The 24,982-nt window shown below is 38.5% G+C and overlaps 1 protein-coding gene across 1 annotated transcript; it reads right to left on the bottom strand.

Annotated features, from left to right (window-relative positions):
* Nucleotides 1–544: 544 nt before the first annotated feature.
* Nucleotides 545–18,361, bottom strand: LOC131536651 (uncharacterized). The gene is made up of 2 exons (XM_058769699.1): nt 18,253–18,361; nt 545–1,839 (listed from the first exon to the last, which is right to left on the bottom strand). Exon 2 carries the CDS (start codon nt 1,826–1,828, stop codon nt 800–802), a length of 1,029 nt encoding a protein of 342 aa, XP_058625682.1. The 5' UTR covers nt 1,829–1,839; nt 18,253–18,361; the 3' UTR covers nt 545–799.
* Between the last annotated feature and the right edge of the window lie 6,621 nt (nt 18,362–24,982).

Here is a 24,982-nt window from a genome sequence, read left to right as displayed (position 1 = left end):
TTTAAATGTGTAAATTTAAACCGAGGTCCTGACTCTCTGTGGTCATTAAAAATCCCATGACACTCATCGTAAGGAGTAGGGGTGTAACCCCGGTGTCCTGGCCAAATTCCATCCACTGGCCCTTGTCTATCATGGCTTCCCAATAATCCCCATCCACTTGATTGGCTCTATGACACTCTCTCCTCTCCACCTGTAGCTGGTGTGTGGTGAGCGCACTGGCGCCGTTGTCCTGTGGCTGCCGTCGCATCATACAAATGGATGCTGCACACTGGTGGTGGTTGAGGAGAGACCCCCCACATGATTGTAAAGTGCTTTGGGTGTATTGCAATACACATTAAAGCGCTATATAAATGCCTCATTCATTCATTCATTCATTCAAATGTGCTTTATAAATAAACTGAATTTAATTAAAACAGAATTTTCAAAGAAACTTGTCTAACCCATACTAGGAGGGCAGGAATTCTCAGACATTATTTTGTTGTGAAACAGTTCTGGTAAAGAAACAGAATGACAGCGAAAACACCAAGACTTCAAGAGTGGTATGCAGTGTTATTTAATTGTTTCGTGAGATTTAAAGTAGCATTGTCAGATTCTTTTAGTCATGAACACACAAAGTTTCAGTAATTGTAGTTACATCACCTGAAACTGAAAAATCTTATTGCTATATTAAATGATTCCAGACTTGTTTTAACCAGTACACACAGATATTTATATAATTACTTGAGAAGTTATAGTTAATGTATTGAACTGAAAAGCACTTGGTTATCCTTAGAGTTCAGCGATCCTGAAATGTTGATATTCATGGTTGTGCTGGTGAAGTTGGAGGGTTTGGCTTACTGCTAATCTTTAAATCACAGCAGAACAACACTGGTTCTTGTCCAAGACACAGTTTGTGCTGCCACAGATATAAACGCTCATTTGGCTTCAGCCCAAATGTGAGTTGCTCTTCCTCTTCAGTTGCGTCTTTCCAGCTTTCGTCTTCAGTGCTGACATGTGAACCTCCACATTCTGCAGAAAAGGAGAACTGCAACTTCGCAATTAACTTTGCAAGCTCTCCAGATTCAATTGAGGCTGATGTGTCTATCTTCCAGTTGTGAGTGATCTGGGCCATCTTCTCCTCATTGTAGCCAACCTTTTTAGTGATCTTCTTTTGCCATGTCACCGGTGTACTGCTGTCATTAGTTATCGTTTTAATATTCTCCCACATGCCAATGGCTGGGCCTTTAGTTACAGATAGCCCACCAGGAAGGAAGTTAAGAACCTCAGGATGAACAGAATAGACAGCATTGTGCTCGTCTGTGCTGAGATCAGGACCGGTGCAGAACTCAACACCCCACTCTGAGGCGGGCTTGAGGAAGGAGAAGCCAGTTTGCTTGGAGTATAGTAGGCCCCAGTAATACAGACCATCTCTGAAGTTGGCATCCAGGTTGAGTTCTTCACCATACGAGTCTTTAGTCATGTTTGTTGTTTTTCGGTAAGTGCCCTTTTCTTGGAAGATGATGTAAAAATAGCCACGGGCTGCGAAGTAGTGGTCTCCACCCTGACAGTTGGGATGAAGGCTGTAAACTACAGCATCGCTGTCTGTCGTCAGGTTTGTGACTCTGCGGCAGGAATTGCCATTGATGATGTGAAAGTAGCTATCTCCACCTATGTAATGGTCTCCATTTTGGCAGGCAGGGTGCAGACTGAAAATAGAGATATCTGCACCTTTATTTAAATTACTTGTCTGCATATAGCAGCCGAGGTCAGAGCGGATTATATAATAGTATTTGTTAAATGCACAGATGTCAGTGCCTTTTGCTTTGCTCCTGGGAATAATGCTGCTCATCGTGCCTGAACCTGCAACACAGAATAAGTCAAACATTCAATCAACTGCACATAAACGATGGAATGCTGTTATTTTAGTCCTTCAATAGATTGAGCTCAATGATTACTGAAAAAGAGATAATCAAAATCCCTTGTCTCTTCAATATATATATTATATATAGCGAATCAGACAATTTAAGATTCGTTCAGTTTTGTGTTAGAATCACCAAAAGAGCCAAATTCCACAAAGAGGCCCAAGACAACAGGATGTTTGTAAATCAAATTCCTAGTGCCAGCCAGCCTGAAGCAAGCCTCTTTCTCAGAACAGCTTGCAACATTAAGACAAAAGAACACTTATTGATAATTCCAACTCAGGAAGGAGATTGTCAAATTTGGGGCAAGTAACCAAGATTGATGATCAAAGACACAGCACATCATGACCATCACATGAGGAAAATCCTTAGTAAAGACTTTGTTGGGTGGGTTCCCCTCAACTAGAGGACAAGAACCAGACTGAAATTCCTTCTAAACCCCTTTTTTTTTTACCTTTGTTCCTCAGAACACATTCTCACGTCCACGGAATGGCACAGAAACTGCCTTTTCCATATGCACCTAAAATCATCTTAAAAGGACTTATGAGCAATGAATCATTTCTATGCATAACTCCATATTATGTATTTAACCCACACATTAGACTATCATGTTCTAATCACTCATTGTGTATGTCTTTTTAATAACTATTGAATAGCTTAAGGGTTCATATTCATGTTTGGTATGTATGAGTGTGAAAATTCTAGCTTGAAATGTTTCTTCCAATCAATACTTTGTCAAATGTATCATATTATGGTTATAGAAATCATGTCCAAAATTATACTCTGCAAGAGCGGGAAAATTCAGACCATGTGACTGAGCAGATAACATGTTGATTTATGGATTGGGAGGAGAAAGAGAGCAACACCCCGAGCTAACACAATATCTAACTGGTCAACACACCATTTTGGGATGTGTCTAAAAGCGCAGTTAAAAACTCACGACACCATAAAATTATGCTTTTGGGCTCTTTTTCGTCAATGCTTTTCTTGCCTTGTGCCACCGCATTTTGACACAGCTTTTTAGCACTTTTTGAGCATGCTCTGGCTAACATGCCAGCTGCTAGTTAACACCACGATGAGAAGAAAAACCACTAAGTCTCATTACATCCTTTTATTTTTGTTTCTTTTCTTTCCGTTGAGAGATTCTTGTTCCTCACTTTCTTTCTTCCTGCAACGTGTATGAATGTGTGAGTGCATGTGATTTTGTGTTAGATTAGTTTACAAGTATCTTGTGTTTTGTGCCGATCTTGTTACTGTGCTATTTAATAGCGTTTTCACTATATTTGGGATTTTAATATCAAGTGCAGAGTTGATGTTGTACGGCTTGTTCAGTGAATCGCTGGCCTACTCAGTGACCCACCGTTAAACAGTGATTCTGATCAAAGTCCCTATAAAATCATAAATGATACGTATATTTTATATATATATATATATATATATATATATATATATATATATTAGTGCTGGGCATAGATTAATCTAGATTAATCTCATCCAAAATAAAAGTTTTGTGTACAAAATATATGTGTGTGTATTGTGTATATTTATTAAGTATATATGAATACACACCCATGTATGTATATATTTAAGAAAAATGTGTTATGTTTATATATTAAATATATTTATATATCATATCAATTATATTAATATAAATATATACATGTAAATATTTTCAAAATATATACTGTATGTGTGTGTCTTTATATACACATAATAAATATTCACAGTACACACAGATATATTATATAAACAAAAACTTTTATTTTGGATGAGATTAATCTAGATTAATCTATGCCCAGCACTAATATATATATATATATATAATATACGCAGTATATTAGGGGTGTCAACGTTAACGCATGCGATTAATCAAAAAAAAATTAACGCGTTAATATTTTTTTAATACAGATTAATCGTTTGATAAGGTTGGACCCCAACTTCTTCCCGTCATCGCAGCACGGAAGGTTATCTATCATTGTGTGATGAGGGTACAGCACCAGTGTTGTGGCACAAGTGGGCTATTTTGAAAATACAGTCACGGGAAAAAATTACAGAGATGTGGGTTGCGGTTTTTTGGGCTACTTTTTTAATGTACCGCAGCCGCTCAAAGAACTCCCAGAGGTGACGGCGTCCACTATGATGTCTCCAGAGGTGGCGGTACATGCTACAGAACCTCCCGAAGCGGCGGTGCTCACTTCAGCTCCTCGTATGGAGGTGGCGCCCAGCAATGAACTCTCAGCCTGTTGTGTTGCGGTCGAAGAGACCATTACTGAACTCTCCCTGTGTCCTGTGTTTACCACTGTAGAACCTCCAGAGGTGGCGGCAACCGCCGCAGAACCTCCAGAGGTGTCAGCGGTATCCGTCAATGAACTCTCGTTCTGTCCTGTCACGGCTATGGAGGCCGTCAATGAACTCTCATTCTGTCCTGTCACGGCTATGGAGGCCATCAATGAACTTCCTGGGTTCTCTACCTCAGTCCTTGTGTCTGTGCATGTTCTGTCTCCTCCTTGTGTCTCCGTCCTCCCTAGGTCCCAGGCTCTGCTGTGGGTTCCTGCTCCGGTCCCGTCTGCTCCGCCCTGGTGGGCTCCGGTCCCGTCTGCTCCATCCTTGTGGGCTCCAGTCCCGCTGGCTTCGCCCAGGTTTCCTGCTGTGCCGGCTCTACCTCGATCCCAGACCACTCTGCTTCCACATGGACCTGGCCCTCCATCCCTCCCCCTGTTCCGCCTCCGCTCCACCTCCCTCCTGGATTATAGACTGTGTGGAGCGTCTGGAAGCCGCTCTTTGGGGCTCTGTCACGAATCCAGTCTGTGCACTCTCGTTCATTCACCACTAGAGGTCACCCGCTCATCACATGGACTCTTGCACTTCACCATCTAACTACATTTCCCATCATCCATTACTGATCACAGCTGTCACCAATTACTCATTGCACTGATCACACGCACACAGCTGTACCAATTGCACACAGTACTTAAGCCATGGACTTTCTATCCCTCACGGCCGAGTATTGTATGCATTATCGCTGCCCTACAGAGCCCCGTTAGTTTTCCTTGCCTTGCCTTGCCTTGCCTTGCCTCGCCTTGCCTCGCCTCGCCTCGCCTCGCCTCGCCTGACTGTGATTAACACGATTAAATTTTTAATCGATTGACAGCACTAATATATATATACAGGTGCTGGTCATATAATTAGAATATCATCAAAAAGTTGATTTATTTCACTAATTCCATTCAAAAAGTGAAACTTGTATATTATATTCATTCATTACACACAGACTGATATATTTCAAATGTTTATTTCTTTTAATTTTGATGATTAGAGCTTACAGCTCATGAAAGTCAAAAATCAGTATCTCAAAATATTAGAATATTACTTAAGACCAATACAAAGAAAGGATTTTTAGAAATCTTATGAAATCTTTAGAAAGTATGAAAATGAAAAGTATGAGCATGTACAGCACTCAATACTTAGTTGGGGCTCCTTTTGCCTGAATTACTGCAGCAATGCGGCGTGGCATGGAGTCGATCAGTCTGTGGCACTGCTCAGGTGTTATGAGAGCCCAGGTTGCTCTGATAGTGGCCTTCAGCTCATCTGCATTGTTGGGTCTGGTGTCTCTCATCTTCCTCTTGACAATACCCCATAGATTCTCTATGGGGTTCAGGTCAGGCGAGTTTGCTGGCCAATCAAGCACAGTAACACTATGGTCATTGAACCAGCTTTTGGTACCTTTGGCAGTGTGGGCAGGTGCCAAGTCCTGCTGGAAAATGAAATCAGCATCTCCATAAAGCTTGTCAACAGAAGGAAGCATGAAGTGCTCCAAAATTTCCTGGTAGATGGCTGCGTTGACTGTGGACATCAGAAAACACAGTGGACCAACACCAGCAGATGACATGGCAGCCCAAATCATCACTGACTGTGGAAACTTCACACTGGACTTCAAGCAATATGGATTCTGTGCCTCTCCACTCTTCCTCCAGACTCTGGGACCTTGATTTCCAAATGAAATGTAAAATTTACTTTCATCTGAAAAGAGGACTTTGGACCACTGAGCAACAGTCCAGTTCTTTTTCTCCACAGCCCAGGTAAGACGCTTCTGACGTTGTCTCTGGTTCAGAAGTGGCTTGGTAGCCCTTTTCCTGAAGACGTCTGAGCGTGGTGACTCTTGATGCATTGACTCCAGCTTCAGTTCTCTCCTTGTGAAGCTCTCCCAAGTGTTTGAATCGGCTTTGCTTGACTGTATTCTCAAGCTTGCAGTCATCCCTGTTGCTTGTGCACCTTTTCCTACCCAAATTCTTCCTTCCAGTCAACTTTGCATTTAATATGCTTTGATACAGCACTCTGTAAACAGCCACACCTTTCAGTAATGACCTTCTGTGACTTACCCTCTTTGTGGAGGGTGTCAATGTTCGTCTTCTGGATCATTGCCAAGTCAGCAGTCTTCCCCATTATTGTGGTGTCAAAGAACAAGAGATACCCAGAATTTATACTGTAGGGATGGTCATTTATTGAAACTCAAATGTAAATATTCTAATATTTTGAGATGCTGATTTTTGACTTTCATGAGCTGTAAGCGCTAATCATCAAAATGAAAAGAAATAAACATTTGAAATATATCAGTCTGTGTGTATTGAATGAATATAATATACAAGTTTCACTTTTTGAATGGAAATAGTGAAAAAAAATCTACTTTTTGATGATATTCTAATTATATCACCAGCACCTGTATGTATGTATGTATATATATATATATATATATATAAATAAATAATGTGTGTGTTTGTGTGTTTATATACAGATATATATATATATATATATATATGGAGCATAGCGGTAGTTCTAGCAGGCCATGTTAGTCAAGCTCACATTAGCTGACACTCAGCTGATCCACGTCTACCTATAGGATCACGACACCAATCATAATTCCCTTCATAAGGTCCCTTCAGTCATTATTCAGCAGCTATCGCTTCGCTCAGGAACTAACTAAGACGGTGAATTCCACCTCCATAGGAAGCGTTCAATCAGGATTTTCGACAGGATTCCCACAGAGTATCTCACCAGATTCAAGTTGTGAACTTAAAACGAATTTGCCGCTTTTTTTGTCAAGCCGATAGACTGAAAGTGATCTGAGTGAGCACGGCTCTTTGCAATTGATATAGACACTTTGCCCACAATTCATCGCAGAAGTTGTGCTAATACAACTGCACCAACAACTTTACACGATCTGCTTCCCCACTGGAAGAAGCAAGATATTCAAGAAGGGTTAAAGCATCCACGTGTAACGCTCGGCCGAAATAAGGCAGGCTACACAAATAAAATTATCCGGTTGTCTATTTAAATATTGTGTTCGACTGAATGCAGGTAAAATGAGCAACAAAACAAGGAGTTAATGCCAATTCGGAGTGTATTATACAAAAAGATGCAGGAAAAATATATACATATGTACAAGTATGCATGGGTGTAAATGTCCATAAAAGTCCAATGGTGTGGTGTGTGTGTGTATGTTTCGGTCTCACCGGTGAAACTTTGTTAGTGCGGGAGCACGTTAAGGAACAGCGCTGTTCTGTGACGAAGTCCAAGGCAAAATAATCCAACCAAAACGGTTATTTCCACAAGGAAGAAACTCTGAGTCACAGTCCAAAACAGCAGAAAGTATAATTAGGCGATCGATTGCTATGTTTCCAGTTGAGCACGAAGAACGTTGCTCTTGAACGACCCTCAACCGGCTTCTTTTATCGGAAGTGCAAAATCAGATGATTAGGATGACATCACGGGTCTGCCTGTCATGTGACTGATCACATGACAGGAAATAAGAAGTGGGACAGCATAAAGGAGGCAGCATACAAAATAATAGGGGTCAGTGACCAAAGGACTGCACCAGCTGGATTGAGGAGTTGTTTTAAGGACTTCCCATTCCAGCATCTCACCTGTTTTGGATTATCACTTTCTTTGGATTGTATGTACACCGGTGGACACTTTTACATTGGAACTTACAGCACGCTGGATTTCTTAAGGACTGTTTTAACGGTATGGAACTGAAAGACTCTGTGCTTTTAACAGTCTAGGTTTTATAGTTTTGTGTTGTTTTAAGTTCTTTATGAATTCTGTAAATACACTATTTATTCCTTCTACTTTTGTTCTTGTCTCATATTTTAAAACACTTATTTTACCTCACATAGTTTTATCTGACCCCATTTTAAATCTATGTAATTCGGCCGATAAGACCGATCGTTACACACGTAACAACTGGCCATTTCACCCTTTATTCATCTCTGAATGTCTTCAGGAAGCTAAGCAAAGTTTCTTTCATTTTATTGCCTATAATGCTATGTTGGCGAACATGCTTCAGATATTGCTCATTGTTAAGCTAGTTTTTCAGTTATGTTTGCTAGGCATGCTATCGTATTGTCACACTGGTAACATTACCAGTTAAATTTACCAGCGAACCTTGTTTTAATCTGTTGTCAAGGCTGTCGATATGAAACAGGCTTGCTGCTTCAGGCTCATCTATTGGGGATGCTTTCATTAAACTTATCCGACTGTGTTTAAGTCAGTGATATGCTGTTGCTCAAGCTAACTAGTGTATTGGTAATGTGCTTGATACTTAATGTGCAGATCGTATATTTGCTTCTAAAGCTGTATCAATGCTAAATGTTATCTGGACAAGGGCAAATGCTGTTGCCTAAATTCGAGTATTGACCATATGCCATACTGCTTTAAAAGGGGCATGCTGCTCTTTTTAGCGGTTTATAAAAAAGCACCCCTCGCTACTGCTATACTTCTGTAAGGGCATGCTTCCCCACTCTATGCATTTCAGAAGGTCTTTGCTTAAAGATATCAGGATATTGGGATTTCTTGCTTGTTAAGGCTTATCTAGTGTCCAGTATCATATCGTTGCTAGACCTGCCGTTGCTTAGGCTATCGGGTGTTTCTGCAGTGCTGATATCCGGGTAAACTTGCGACATCAGGAAGCTAATGTTAAGCTATTATTTAAGGCCATCTAATTATCTTGACATACGTTTGCTGCTATGGGTAATCTGGTTATTGGTAATGCTATTTCTTTAGGTCTGACTACTGCAACATTCCATGCTTAAGCAAGCTACACACTGTTGCATAAGCTTAGAGAGTATTGGTATGGATTGTCTACTACACTAATGCGGGTTATCAGATAGAGGACATGTATGTCAGCGAACGTTAATATCATGGGAGGCGACAACCTGTATAAACATGACTTGAATTATTGAGTTATATGCTGTGTTATGGATGCTAAGCTTAGGTTAGGCAGAATCTGCAATCTCTAAACCTGTCATTGCTTGCTCTACGGCTGCAGTACGCAGTGTTTACTACAAATGGCAACTGGGCTGAAATCTAATGGAATCTGCATCTTAATTTCAGGTTGCATTAAAAAGGGGCTTGCTGCTATTAAGAAGAGCACCGCTTCGCTGCTACACATTTCCAGGAAAGGGGCTTGCTGCTCTTCTTAGCTGATTTTAAAGAAGAGCAACCCTTCGCTGCCACTCTCCTTCTGTAAGGCATTCAGTTAGATTGCTATCAGCATTTTGGTTGGGGGGTTCAGCATATGGTTGTTTTGGGGGGTATTCTGCTCTGGGCAGGGAGTGTTTCCCAGAACAGAACCATTCCCCCAACCTAAAATGTATGCTAATCATAAGTTATATTGACAATAGTGGTCCGGACAGAAATGGAGCATAGCGGTAGTTCTGGCAGGCCACGTTAGTCAAGCTCGCATCAGCTGACACTCAGCTGATCCACGTCTACCTATAGGATCACGACACCAATCATAATTCCCTTCATAAGGTCCCTTCAGTCATTATTCAGCAGCTATCGCTTCGCTCAGGAACTAATCACCCACCTCCATCCCCAGCTCCTCCTCTAGTCCAGTCAGGACTTGGCAGTGAATATATCATTGAGTCAGACCACTGAATCATGTTGTTAAAATAATCATGTAGAACATTAATGGTATCTGCTACATTTATCATTGATATTGGTTCTGTTCTGTTACCCTAGAGAGGGTATTCTGCTCTCCCTGCTCCTATTCATGCTAGGCTGCATGGATGGGCAGGGAGTGTTTCCCAGAACAGAACCATTCCCTCAACCTAAAATGTATGCTAATCGTAAGTTATATTGACGATAGTGGTCCTGACAGAAATATGTATACATGTGTGTGCATATATAGTTTACGACCTTGACTGTGATATTGTGTGTTACATTTATTTCCATTGAACAGTCATTTTCAAATAAGCTTTATTAACGTTGTGTTGTGTTTTGTATATATTTATATTCATACTTGTATTTGTATTATATATTTTCAGAACCACTCATCTATGCACATTCAATAAAGACAATTTGGATTATCTAAGTGAGACATCATTGTTCTGACCGGACAAACTGTAGCCTTCACCCAAACCCGAACTAGCAATAGAGTGCAAATTCACAAGATTTTTCACTAATGTTAATGTTCATGAGCCCACCATCAGGAGAACACTGAACCATGGTGTGCATGGCAGAGCTGCAAGAAGAAAGCCACTGTTGTGCAAAAAGAAAATTGCTTGTTAAAGATCATGTGGACAAGCCAGAGGACTATTGGAGAAAGGTTTAATGGATGGATGAAACCAAAATAGAACATATTGGTTTAAATGAGAAGCTATTATGTTCAGAGAAAAGAACACACTGCATTCCAGCTTAAGAATCTTCTCCCATCTGTAAAACATGGTGGTGGTAGTGTCATGGCTTCGGCCTATTTTGCTGCGTCTTGGCCAGGATAGCCTGCCATCATTGATGGAGCAATGAATTCTGAATTATACCAGCAAATTCTAAAGCAGGGCTATTCAATTAACTTCATTTGAGGGCCGGATTATCGAATTGAACATTTGAAGGGGGCCAAGGATGTGGGGGCCAATCATCTTTTTACTAGCCTATTGTTAATGAAGAAGTATCATTGATACAAATAATGTTACTGTTGTCTCTATTAAATCCATTTTTTCCCTTTAATTTTAGCCTTTAATTATAACCATTTAATATTACAGTATAATTTAAATGTTATATTATTTTTAATGAATAATATAACTTTTTATAAGTAAACTTAAAACAATTTTCACAAACTATAAATTGTATGCATAAACTATATTGATTTATTCTTTATTCAAGCTACAAAAGTTAATCAGCAAGCAGAGTAGTCGAGTGATTTCTCTTTTTCTTTAGGTTCATTGATTTATATCAAGCAGCCTACGGCAGGTTTCACTTTAAAAGCAGCGCTGTTTCTTTAATAAAACCTGATGCACATGACGCGGACTTAACATCCAATTTTCTCCTAACTCTTTACGGTCATTTAGGATTTTATAACTGATTTAAGACTGTGTTTATGAGGTAACTCGCCAAAACCACGTATTTTTACATCATTGTGTGTGGTTTTGTGTGCTTGTCTTAAGCGGCTCAGTTTATGAGTAACAGCCAAATGCGCAGATATTCAAACTATACTTCCTGCTTTGATAAAAATCTTCACCCAGTGTCCATGCTATTTCTCGCAAGAAGTTATGACTGATAACACTGTCTTTAAACTTGTTTAAACTAACGTTATAATTGTGGATATCTCACAACTCCCTCACATAAGCGCTTGTCAACGCTGCCATCTCGCCATCTACGCTCTCCGGTAGATTGTTGTTATTACGTCTTTCTTTTTGGCTGGCCCGGGCCAGTGTTGCTACCTTGTGGACAAGAACAATTCAAGGCAAATGTGCAACCTGCGTACTCTTTCTCAGGCTGGATGAAGATGATTGGCGGGCCGGATTGGGCCCGCGGACCGCCAATTGAATAGCCCTGTTCTAAAGGAAAACGTCAGGACATCGGTTTAAGAGACCGTGGGTCATGAAGCAAGACAACAACCCCAAGCACACAAGTAATTCTACCAAAGAATGGTTAAAGAAGAACAAAGTTAATGTTTTGGAATGGCTGAGTCAAAGTCCAGATCTTAATCCAATTAAAATGTTGTGGAAGGACCTAAGCAAGCAGTTCATAGGAGGAAACCCACCAACATCAGAGTTTAAAGGGGTCATCGGATGCCCATTTTACACAAGTTGATATGATTCTTTAGGGTCTTAATGAAAAGTCTATAACATACTTTGTTTAAATTTCTCAATGGTAGTGTAAAAACACCTTTTATATCCTGTCAAAATAAGCTCTGTTTTCAGCAAGCTGTTTTTTAGTCCATGTTGCTTTAAATGCTAGTGAGCTCTGCTGACCACACCCCTCTTCTGTGGAGTTACGAGCAGACCATAGATTTGTGTAGATTCCCTATTCGACCGCTCCAGATACGTTGATGCGTCAGCCATCTCGCATTCACCATAATAATGAATATTCAAAGATATACAAATGTATAACTTGCTGTTGTAGATGCACACAGTCAATGCACTCAAAGATTCGCAGACTGTTCCAAAAATGGTGGATGGCTTACATATCGTGGCCCATAGAAAGTCGATAATGAGGCATCTAGGTGTATATATATCTATGGAGCATACTAAAATTCAGCCGCAAAACTGGCTAACTAGCACATTATTAGGAAAGGCTATTTGAAAAGATTCATAAAAACCCTTACACTCACTTCTTCTGTAGATAAAGCTGGATCACTAATGATTCGGGCGAACATGGATGCATTTATGTAGATTGGGGATCGCCGCATTCCCTTCAAAGTGAAAGTAACGTTAATCCTCTGCGTCTTCAGTCGCTCAGATGTCAGGAGTAAATGACGACTGCTATATTCATTATTACATCCAACAACAAAATGCCTCAATCGCTTAATCGGAGACATCTTGTCTTCCCCTGCATCGGAGTCGACACAATGATGGACTGATGACAGCTCACTCAGGGTGGGTCTAAGGTAAGACGGCTTGTCAATCAACTCTCGTGGGAGCGGTCTGTGCAGAACTACGTCATTCTGACAGGAATCTCAGAACAGCCTGATTTGAGAGAGGGTATTTTAAAATGGGGATTTAAAAAAAATACTGGGTGGATTTTTATCATTACAGGATGGATGTGTACACACACGTCCAACACACATTTATGTTCAAACAACTTTTTGAATATTGCATCTGATGACCCCTTCAAGTGGTTCTGCACTAAGGAATGGGCTAAAACTCCTACATGTTATTGTGCATGACTGATCAGCATTTACAAGAATCTTTACCTTCGGTTACTGCAGCAAAAGGGGGTCACACCAGATACTGAAAGCAAAGATTCACGTACTTTTGTAATTGTACTATTTGATTGAGTTCTTTCAAATATATGCACCCATAAAAATGATTGTGTGGCGAGGGGGGCATGGTTCAGCGAGGTCTGCAGTGGGAGAGAGAGTTGGGAGACGAGCGGTGAGTAAGTGGGTCAAGTGCAAATGACAAACACCTGTGTCTTGTTCCAGTAAGTGGCGCGGGGAGACTGCATAAAGGCACCTGGGAACGACAGAGAAGGGAGAGAGAGGCCGACTGCTGACTGCAGATTGTGCGGGCTTGGAACCCTTTATTGCTCAGGAGAGCCAAACTTTATATTGCGTATGTATTGTGTTATATTGACTTTTTGTTTTGTAAGAGAAGCTAAATAAACACCAGCAACAGTCAAGCCAACCTCGTCCTCTTCCTGAACGTTGACTTTGTTACAGATTGCTTGGGTTTTGAAATGTTCTTTTCCTCTCTTGTCTGTATTTGATGTCTGAAAAGCGACTGTGGTCATGCCTTGGCATGGATGAGGCTTCATCAAAACTTAATATTAGACATGCTATTGTGTTTGGATTTTAATGTTTTCATCTATTTCTAACTTGCAAGGAATGTAGCTACATGCTTTCACAAGTGTTTGCTCATTTTGCACGGTGGGCCAATTTCTACCTTGTAGTGGCTGTGGATCTGGTGTATTTGTGTATGTGGGCTAATGTTGTGTGCAGGTTCTGGTGGACCACTGGAATTCTGCGCGAGATCTCTCAACACCTCTTCATTAAATATGAGGTCACCATGTGCCTAAATCCATGGTCCGAGTGTCAGAAACGTGATGGATGGAGATATGAGTCCATGTGTGGAAGTTACTAATTTGCCTATCTTTCTTAGCCAATCAGAAACCTCTATACCTTAAGTATTGACTGTATTGATGTAGTTAGTGACCTTTGTGAGAGTATAACTACTGCTGTATCAAATGTATTTGCAGAGTGGCCAACAATCTCCTTGTGAGACTTGAAGCTGGCTTCTTCTGATGAAACTGCAAACTATTTTTCATTTTTCTTTAGAAATTTTTCTTCAATTAATTGGATCTCCAACTCCTGGTCTTCATTCACCATATCTGGTCCTGGATCTTAACTGTAAATTCCCCTTCATTAACAAAGCAGCTTTATATTTGAGAGAGAAAAAATTAAAGCTAACTCATAATACAATCCCAAGCTTTTATTTCAATGTGTTCAATAATCTAGCAGAAAAGACACTGTCAAATTGCACATAATTTTAAGAAAAATTTAAAGAAAAAAGGGTAACACTTTACAATACGGCGACACTAATATGCATTAATTCATGCTTAACAAATGCACAGATAATCATTTGCATGAAAAGAAAGCTAATGATTCGCATGGGTATCATTATGTTATGACTTTACTTGTTGAGGCACTCAACTAACTAACTAATTCAAAATCTGTAACCACAATGACATATTACTTAATAATTAGTTAATAGTTCTGTGCCTCAACAAGTAAAGTTATAACATAATGATACCCATGCAAATCATTAGCTAATGATTAATTAAAGCAGACAACTGGAAGTTTAAAGGCATGGCTTCGACCCAATGGGGTAATTAACATATGAATTTACTTCATTAGTTAATAAAACAAGTTATTAGGTAGTTAATATATTATGACGCATTTAACTGATAACAATTTATCGATTACTTAATCTTTGAATCATATCGAATGTTCATTAGTTGCTGATGCAGTAATTATTAATAAATGGTTTAGTTCATCAAGAGTTATACGTTAACTCATGATTATCTGTGCATTAGTTAAGCATTATTTAATGCATATTTGTGCACCCGTATTGTAAAGTGTTACCAAAAAATTCAGAAAACTTATGTTTGGTCTGTGTTTGATTTGGACTTTTGAGTGGGTTTTTGAGTGTTTCCTAGGGTCTGTTACAGAAAGGAGGTTAAGTGAAAACTCTGAGTTTAAACTTGAACTCTGAGTTGACTTACAGTTTCCCATCTCAGGGTGAGTTTTCGGTTTCAGAACAGCTTAATCGAGTTAGTTCAATCCACTCAGAGTATGCTGACTCTGAGTTTAGCGCGTGCACCACGAATTTGGAATCATATTACACCAAACAGTTTTGGGTGAAATGCTCAGTTTGTCCTGTAAACTATTTATATATTAGAAAGAAAAACATCACCAGCTGTTAAATTCAAATCTGCGTTCGCTGGCTGGCACAGAGCCAGAAACACAAGTTTTTAAAGCACTGCACATTATAACCAATCACTTACGAATGCAATTATTCCAATTATTAATTAATAACTAATTAATAACTTACAATGTTTTTATTAGGGGTGTCAACATTAACATGTTAACGCATGCGATTAATCTAAGAATTTTAACGCGTTAATATTTTTTAATGCAAATTAATCGTTTGATAAGGTTTGACCCCAACTTCTTCCCGTCATCGCAGTGCGGAAGGTTATCTATCATTGTGTGACGAGGGTACAGCGAACCAGTGTTGCCAGAGTTACGGCACAAGTGAGCTATTTTGAAAATACAGTTGCGGGAAAAATTACAGAGCCGTGGGTTGCGGTTTTTTGGGCTACTTTTATAATGTACCACGGTCGCCCAAGGTGTATATAGACAAATGAAAATTAAAATATATGTGTACTATACTTGGAATGTATCCCTGGCAACTTAAGAATGGAGAGGCGGTTGTAACATCAATGACTGTGATTAACGCGATTAAATTTTTTAATCGATTGACAGCACTAGTTTTTATTAAATTCACATTAAATACAAAATCAGTCGTATTAAAAGTATTTTATGGCATGGCACCCATATCTGGTACTTAAAGACGGGCTTTTATGTGTAGTTAATAGATTACAGTATTAGGCTACTTTGCCCATCGCCCATTATAGACCAAATAACTATAAAAGGTGCAAAATGCATTTACTTACACATATTTGAGAATCGAAATATTTCATGATATATTTTAGGGATATATCAAATAAAATAAATGAATAAACCCCTGCTGAAAAAAACATTAGACACCATTACAAAATTAGTAATGGTTTTACTGGTTATAATGGGGCTTGTATTGGTTTTACTGGAAGCTGCAATGTGCCTGTGGGTTTCTATTGGTAATTGGTTACCTTCTATTCGTGGCTTGTTAAAACCAATAAATCCTAATGGAATATGTCCCCAAAACACACTACAGAAAACCGTTTTTTAATGGTTAAAAGTTGATGGTTTATAATGTTTGTAATGGTATTTGTAGTGGAAACCATTAAACTTTTCTGTGATGGTTTTATTGTTTGTTTGTTTTTTTCAGTAGGGACATAAGCCTATAACCCCACACCCCCCATCCCCCCATTCACTTGTGCCCCCTCAAAAATGAGTGCATGATGCCCCTGACACTACAACACAAAATTATTTCTCAAATAAATGAAACACGATGAAACATTCATTTTAGTTGAAACTGTTATAGATTACTTCCAGAGGTTGCAATGATACATGACATGGTGACTTAAAGAATGTGTGGATTGCAAGAGATGAAAAGGCAAGTAATTCACTACACAAAGCCACATTCGGAAATTAACCATGGTTTTATTATAGTAATAGTGTATTAACAATGGTTTAAATAAACAAAAATAACACAACATTATTGTGAAAACACAAAATAAAATACCTTGATGATAATAATAATGATGACAAAAATAATATAAGGGTAAAATAATCATGTACAATAACATAATTGTATTGTTCTTGTAGGTTCAAGGCAAACAGATTGAGATCAGGTTCAAACACAACTTCTCTGCAGTATGAATAAAAAAGTAGCATCCCCTTCCCTTGTCGCTGACCCTGAGCCATCAACCTCAAAGAGAGTCAAGGCAATGTTCCAGTCATACTGCGGCACATTCATCTGCAGCAGTAGACGTAAGAGGAGAAGTTGAACAATACCTCGCAATGCCAAGAATGAACCCAGACATTGACATCCTTCACTTCTGGAAGGACAACTCTGTTATATTGCCCCAACTTTCACACATTGCAAAATGCATATTTAGCATCCCCAGTGGCTCGGCCAGCGTAGAAAGGGTGTTTTCTATTGCTGGCCTGATGTCCAGCACTAATCGCATGTGCTTGACACCTGTCACTCTGCAAAAGCTCGTTTTTCTGAAAGTGAACGCAGCTTTGGAGATATAATTTTGATGATTAAAAGTGTAGGACTGTTCAACCAAAAAGTTGGTTCAAAGAGAAGGCAATAATAGCCCACATGTACACATTTGTTTTTTTGTTTGGCAACTTGTTTAACTTATTTTAGTTTGGTCATTTATTTTTATTTAATGTAATGTTTTTGTTTTGGTCATTTATTTAATTTAGCCACATCCAGCATTTTTATTTTATTTTGTTCAAAAGTGAGTTAAACGATAATATAGCTACTGTTCCAATAAAGCATGTTGTTGTTTTTCTCCTAGTATTGTGTATTTATTTTTCACTGAATGCATCTTCTGCACAGAGGTTTGTGATATTTTTTATTTTTTTTTAAAGGGGAGGGGTTTAAGAACCAGAACCAAGCTGACTGAGCAATAAAGCTATAGTGAGACCCTTTATGGTGTCATATTCACTCATTATTACTTAATTTACAAATATGTCAATTACAATTAAATAGAAATGAATTGTATTGAGTTGTGCTTTAGGCACTAAAACTGTCTTTATAGACAAACACATTTCTATATTGAAGTAATGAATATTTCTGTGCCACCCCAGATTGGTTTCTGGCCCCTCCCCATGAAAACATCCTGGCTCCACCACTGCATCCAAATCTGGACTGTTTGCCTGCAGCGCAGCATCATCAAAATAGCACAACCTGCTTCATTTATTCCTTCATTATCTTAATAAGCCACATCACACGTTTTCACATCAAACATTTTAGAATGTCTATTAACAGCCTAATAATCTGTGCGATTATGCACAATTTAAAACAACAACAAATGTTCTGAATAGCGAAAATCTTTTAGCTATGTTCTGGGAATGGTCTGACAAAATTAACATTCCCGGTAGGCATCAAAAATGTATTGTTGGGTTTTGATTAAAGCATGTGATAAGTGAATAAATGTAAACAAAAAAAAGTCAAACCTTAGGTAGCTGACTTCCAAACAGCAAGCTGAAGTTTTCTGTATCGCAGTTCTGTCTTGTTTCCTTGAATTTCTTTGCTGTATTCTTTTGTCATTGCATTGCCTTTTTTATAGACTGGTGCATTATTATGCAGGACGCAAGCAATCCAATCAGAATGGATTGGAAGGTTATGGTGACATCAGATTGCGGCTCTTTTTTCAAGGATATCACATGATCTTAAATAAACCTGCAGTCCTGCACAGTCATGGTTCAGATAAACGGGGGTGAGAGTGGCTTTCAAGCAGATTACACACAGGGGAGATCCACTGAGCCACTGAGGGTAATATAATACCCATGCACTCTCAGTCTTCAATAGCTATAAATCTGTTTATTAAATACTAGAAAGTAATTATAGGAAATCCAAATATATAGTGTAGAATTATAACTGAATATAAATATGTAAACACTGAATCCTACACTGTTTTTAAAATAAGAAAAGTATTTTTTACAGAAAATGCAGTATAATGTTAGTAATTTCACATTTTTCTTTAGAAGTGTGAATTTCCATACAAATACATACATTCGCGCCAAATTTAAATAATTATCAATTATTTAACTGATTGTGTGAGTTACTGAAAAAAAGCAGGCATTTCCCTTAATAATATAATATAATAATATAAAAAGCAGTCATGAGTAGCACAGGTGTATTTGTAGCAATAGTCAACAATACATTGTATGCCAAAAATCATTAGGAAATTAAGTAAAGACCATGTTCCATGAAAATATTTTGTAAATTTTCTACCGTAAATATATGAAAACTTAATTTTTGATTAGTAATATGCATTGCTAAGAACTTCTCTTGGACAACTTTAAAGGCAATTTTCTCAGTATTTTGATTTTTTTGCACACTCAGATTCCAGATTTTCAGAAAGCTTATTTATTCACCTTTCAGATGATGCATATATCTCAATTTAAAAAAAATTGACCCTTATGACTGGTTTTGTAGTCCATGGTCACATATTACTACATTATAGGCAATTGTCATGATTTTTTTATGTGCAAAAATATTACAGGGAGATGTCAAGAATGCAGTAAAATTTAACAATGATTTCACATTTGTTTTCTAAAACTGCTACATTTCCTTAAAGATGCAGATATTCAGACCACTGAAAAAAAAACCTCTTAAATAAAGGTAAATGTCATGAAGTATAACCGGAGATGGCCATAAATATAATTGTGTGATGATTAAGCATTATTGAAGAAAGCTGACGATGACAAGCAGAATCTCTGAAGAAAGAAAAACAAGAAGAAATAAAGCTGCAAGCAGCCATTGAAGGGCCAAGCAATAGAAGGCAAAATAAGACATGCCACCATGGCTGGGGGCATCAGACCAGCTGCAACAATGAGAAAGTGACGACAACTGAAGGTGCTTCAAGAGAAAATTATTGAAAAAGCATAAATACAATCATTCTGTCACAGTGTGGTGCGGGAGAAAAGCACTAATACGACGACGACAATAAACAGTATTTAATAATCCACATATGGGTAACGCCAGACACAGACACACTGAATACAACTTATATTATGGAGGTTAATTGACGAGACACACCTGAACATAATGACACAATCAGACATAGGCAGAAACTAGGTCACACAGAGCACATGGGGAATGAAAAACACAAACAAACGTCCATGACTGTGACACACTCGTAATGTGATTGAATGATTTATAATTTTGAGTGCTGTGGCCAAACTGATGTGGTGTGCTCAGAGTAAGTGACAATAGCTGTGTTTAGATGGACCCTAATAATCCGATCGTAATAGGACTAGAAGCACAATTGGAATAAAAAAGTCACATGTAACCACGTCACTCGGATTGAATTGGCCAGATCTGATTCAAATTTCGATTAGATTGTACGGGGTGGATTCCTTTTGTAATCCGAATGAGAGGACATGTAAACACTTGATCGGATTGAAAACCAAAACTGGAAAGTACTGTGCATGTGGACTGATGTAAAAATGACAAACACTTTATTTAGCTTTCATGTGAACACTACGTTCAGATTCGTCAATCAGAATGAATTCATTCCGATGGAAGCAAAAAGTGTCCATGTAAACGTAGCTAATGACACATATAAGTTTGGTGTCAATTTAACAAAGCATTGCAGAGATACAGTCTCAAGTGTCATTTTGGCTTCACTCCATCAAATTTGTTGATGCGGTATACATAAACAGTTTAATCTACTGGCACGAAATCCACACAAAAGATTTTCGCCAGCATGGTCTAAAGATGATCTGACTCAACTTTGGTGAAAATCTGACCAACGGTCTAGCAGGAGTTTGAAAAAGTAGGTTTTAAACAAAATCAAAATGGCAGACGAAGTTTGGCCGACTCTGGCAAAATTGATATAAACATTTTCAGCATGACCCAAGGTGTCCATTAAGACCAGTCTCATTACAATACGCCAAATTTATATAAAGCCATTAGCATTTTTCTTCATTATAACTTTTGACCACAAGGTGGTCCTTTCTGAGTACCTGCAGAGCATGATGCCGGTGGCGCATACTGAGTTTCATAATGCTACACCTATGCATTCGTAAAATATAACATTTTATATCATAATACTGTATTTGTTAATGGCATTTTCATGTTTTGTTCAATTATAGCGCCACCAAGAGGCAAAATTCCACCAATTTTTAAGTGTTCTCAGAGTGTGTCCATACATATGTGTGTCAAATTTGGTGAAAACATCTCATTTAGTTTTGGAGTAATATACATTTATTAAAAGTGACCCATGGCTGACTTTGATTGCATTTTTAATTTTTTTTTTTTTGCCTCACAAGACCCCAATGTACTTCAAGCAAATGAACTGATGTGACAATTTCGAACAAAATAAGGCCAAAATGAAGTTTGTGTTTGTTTTGGGAGTTCGGCAAAGCAAACTCTCCAGAAAGTCAGTTTCAACTGGTTATCACCTTCGTACTACTATTGTTCCTTGACAATAACGTAATAGGAGGTGTGTTCTGAGGCTCCGCCTTCTTTCACACGGAGTTCTTATCTAGTTCATTTCTCCTATTGAGTCCGTCGAGGTAAGATCTCCGTAGGTGAAAGCATGAACACATGTTGTTCTTCTGAGGCTCTGACACTGTTTTTCATGTTTAATACTGTAAAGCTGCTTGCTTTTAAGCATTCTCTTGAATAAAGTGTATTGTGTAATATGCATAAGAATACAATTACATTGCTGTTCATTCACAATCCTCACCTTAAATTCCTGCTGGTGCAAGAATCAAACCAGCAACCTTCAGGTTACAAGCCCAACTCCCTAACCATTAGGCCACGACTACCCCTATTGTATTTGGTTTATTGAGAAAATGGTTTATTAAGTAAAACACCAAACATGCTGTTATTTTAAGCATTCTTTGAGAAAATGTTTATTACATGTATAAGCAAGAGCACAGCTAGAGATGAAACGTATTAGCAAGAGCATTGAAGGATAAAGAAGCTGGGCATTACCTCAGCTGGTGTGTTTCAGATAAAGCGTAGAAAACAGCAGAGCAAAGAATCCTTGCAAGGTGCAAGGCTTTTCATAAACAACTTCTGAAGGGATTTCCAGTATGACGTCACAAGACTTTGGGATCTACCTGCTGTCTATAAAAGACTGAAGTGCAATGATGAAATATGATGCTGCTTCGAGACCACCTGAAGAGCTCTCCGCCACCAGAACCATCGCTGATATTGCCTTGAGCAAAGAACTTTTTCATATTTAATACTTATATTCAGTAGTTGTAGAATATTTGTATTGCTTACTTACTAATTGTAATAAATAAACTGACTTGTATTTATATAACACAAGTCTGCCTCCCTGGCATTGATTTATAGCTAAGAACAGACCACGGAGAAGTCTTCTGTGACCTGTTTTGTAAGTATGAACTTAGATGCTTATGAGATAGGACAGATTTGACTTTCTTTACCTAACCTGAGAATAAATAAAATAAGTTAGAAGGTGTAGGTAATTTAGCACCATAAAACAAGTGCCATATAAATACGTGTGACTTTACTGAAGTGCTAATTTGCAGAGCTTGTGCTAACATGGCCGTGGGAAATAGGGGTGCTGAGGGTGTTGCAGCACCCCCCGCCACAGGGCCCGGTCTGAGATTTTCCTTTTGCCCCTCGTTCATCCCCAAGATACTTCATTTTTGTGATTATTTATTAAACTGACCAGAAATATATAGCCTAGTGCGGTTGTATTTTTCTTGTATTCATCCCTACATCTCCCCCTCACACTGACAGAATTTCATGTGAATGTTCACGCGATATTAACGTAATTTTACATTCTGACTTGTAAAAACCATTCACGTCCTCATCCTTTTTATGAGCTGTTTTCCGAAGCTTTCTGACTTCTCAAGACGGCCACCGTCAATAAGCACTGCTCTTTAATTGCACTCTAGTCTCTGGTCAAACGCACTCAAACCACTGTAGTCTAATCTGTAGCCTAGTGTAATCTATTAACTATGCACATCATAACGTTTTAGGTAAGTAGGTTATCCATATTATGTCAAAATATTTTAATAAGACTGAATTTGAATTTAACCTGATCACGTTTGATAAAAATACATTTTAAGTGTAATTATAATACGCATATCCACTTTATTCAAACAACGAACAAATTATAGCGAACAAAGAACATTTACATTATCAAAGAATATTACTGAAGCATGAGTGTAAGCACTCTAAAAAAAACTATAAGCTATAATCAGTGATGTTGTCTGCAGTGTATGATGAATTAATCTCTTACATCGCACATAGGTACATCTTCACTTTGTTCTTTTCTGATGAGAGAATTGTGCATTGTGCATTGACCAAAACTTTTGCGTATCAGCGATGTTAATATTTAATAAAATCCCCTTAAATAATAGAAATATTAAAGAAAAAATTATTGAACTAAAATCACAAAAGCACAAATATATATTGGTTCGCATATAGGCTACATCTTCATTTATATGTTAATCTATAAAAGTTTGGGCTGTTTATTGGATTTTGTCAAAAATCCCCCACCGTGGCCCTACCCAGCCACATCAAGCCCCGCCCCCAGCACCCCCCAGATAAAATATGTTCGCGCTGTAGAACCTGATCGAAAAGAACACACACATATAATCTCAAACTCAGCACATTCCACTGAGTTTCCCCCTCCACGCCGAGTCGTAAAATTAACAAATGACCAACACAACGCCACAATTCTCTGACTAAGAGTCCGGCCATACTCTCCTTATCACCTCGAGAGACTCGTAAACCATGATAAGTTTGAGGATGAAATGACCACGCTACATCTGCACGGATTTAAGAACAAAGAACTACTTATTTGGAGAGGTTCCAGAGTCAGAGCGCTCACGATACTGCGACCCCGCTCACCATAAACTACGCCAGATCACCAGAGCTACACAACGTGACACTCCTAATGACCTCAAGACCTCATCTTTGTTCTCCCGCCTTCCAAAGGAATGCTCTTTTTCTCTTGTGCAAAGAACACCCAAACTTTTATGGACTTTGCCAAAAGGACAATTAGGAAAAACTGCTGCTATAAAAGCAATATACTCAAGAGACAATATATATATATAAGAATGTGGTATTTTATGCTTTTTTTTTAGCTTGCTGTGGTTATTAGAACTTAGGATATTTTAATCTACGACTTAACCCGTTTAGTAGGTAAAATTATAGGTATTCGATATGACAAATACCTTATGTTTTATATTAAATTAGAGCTTATTCTTATAGCAGTAATGTGATAAGGATGAATGTTGACTTTTAGCATCATAAGGCATGATTATAACACTTTATAGAAATCTGCTAGGATATTTCCTCTGTGACATATTTATTAGCAGATAATATATGCACAGAATGAGGCTGTGCGGGGCGGGGCTCTGCCCTACAGAGACAATGTGATTGGATCAAACAGTGAATGGGATGGACTCAAATCAGTCCGATAAAAACAGACACCCATCTTTGCATAGTGCTGTGGGAAAAATTGTCTGGACAAACTTTGGTCTCGCCTCACTGATCGCGCTGTGAAGCACCTACCAATTTAACATCAGGTCGGTCATCCAAGACTTCAACACTCTGTCAACTTCTGACCAAAGAAACTTTCAAACCCTAAAGCAGCTCAAGAACTTCAAAGCCTTGCCATTTGCCCACTGCCAGGAAGCCAAACAATAGTAGAAGGGATTCCGCTCGTGACGTCACACGACAACGACACAGCGGCAGCCAAATCAGCCTTCGGGATTTCCTCAAGCAACCACCCAGAGAGCAAGCCAGCCTGCAACTCAACTTAACACAAGTAAACAAACAAACAAACAATCAAACAAACATGTCTTGCTGAGCAGATTTGAATTAATCTTTAAAAGGGCAATGATAGATAGTCCTCTTTGTTTGTGTCATCCTCAGGTCTTGGAAAAGAGTATAACCTTAAACTTTCTTCAAACTGCTTTCATCTTGCCAGAACGTGTGTATGTGTTTTGTTAGTATTGTATCATAGAATAGCAAATAAAATCTTGTTTCATTTATAATGTATGGTCTGGTGCCGTGATTTTGCAGTTTGAAATTATTTGCCAAAGATTTTGTTACCTGTGCTCTTTAATTTACCCAACCAATTCTGTATTATAATCGTTGTCACGAAATAAACCACATTGCTAAGATATACTGGTTTAATGCTCACTGGACGAGTCATTAATAAGGTATAAATTATACATTTTGATT

Source organism: Onychostoma macrolepis, chromosome 03 (genome assembly GCF_012432095.1).
Source record: "Onychostoma macrolepis isolate SWU-2019 chromosome 03, ASM1243209v1, whole genome shotgun sequence".
Lineage (NCBI taxonomy): Eukaryota > Metazoa > Chordata > Actinopteri > Cypriniformes > Cyprinidae > Onychostoma > Onychostoma macrolepis.
The sequence above is the reverse complement of the archived record's forward strand: the minus strand, read 5'-3'. Positions and strand labels throughout refer to the sequence as shown.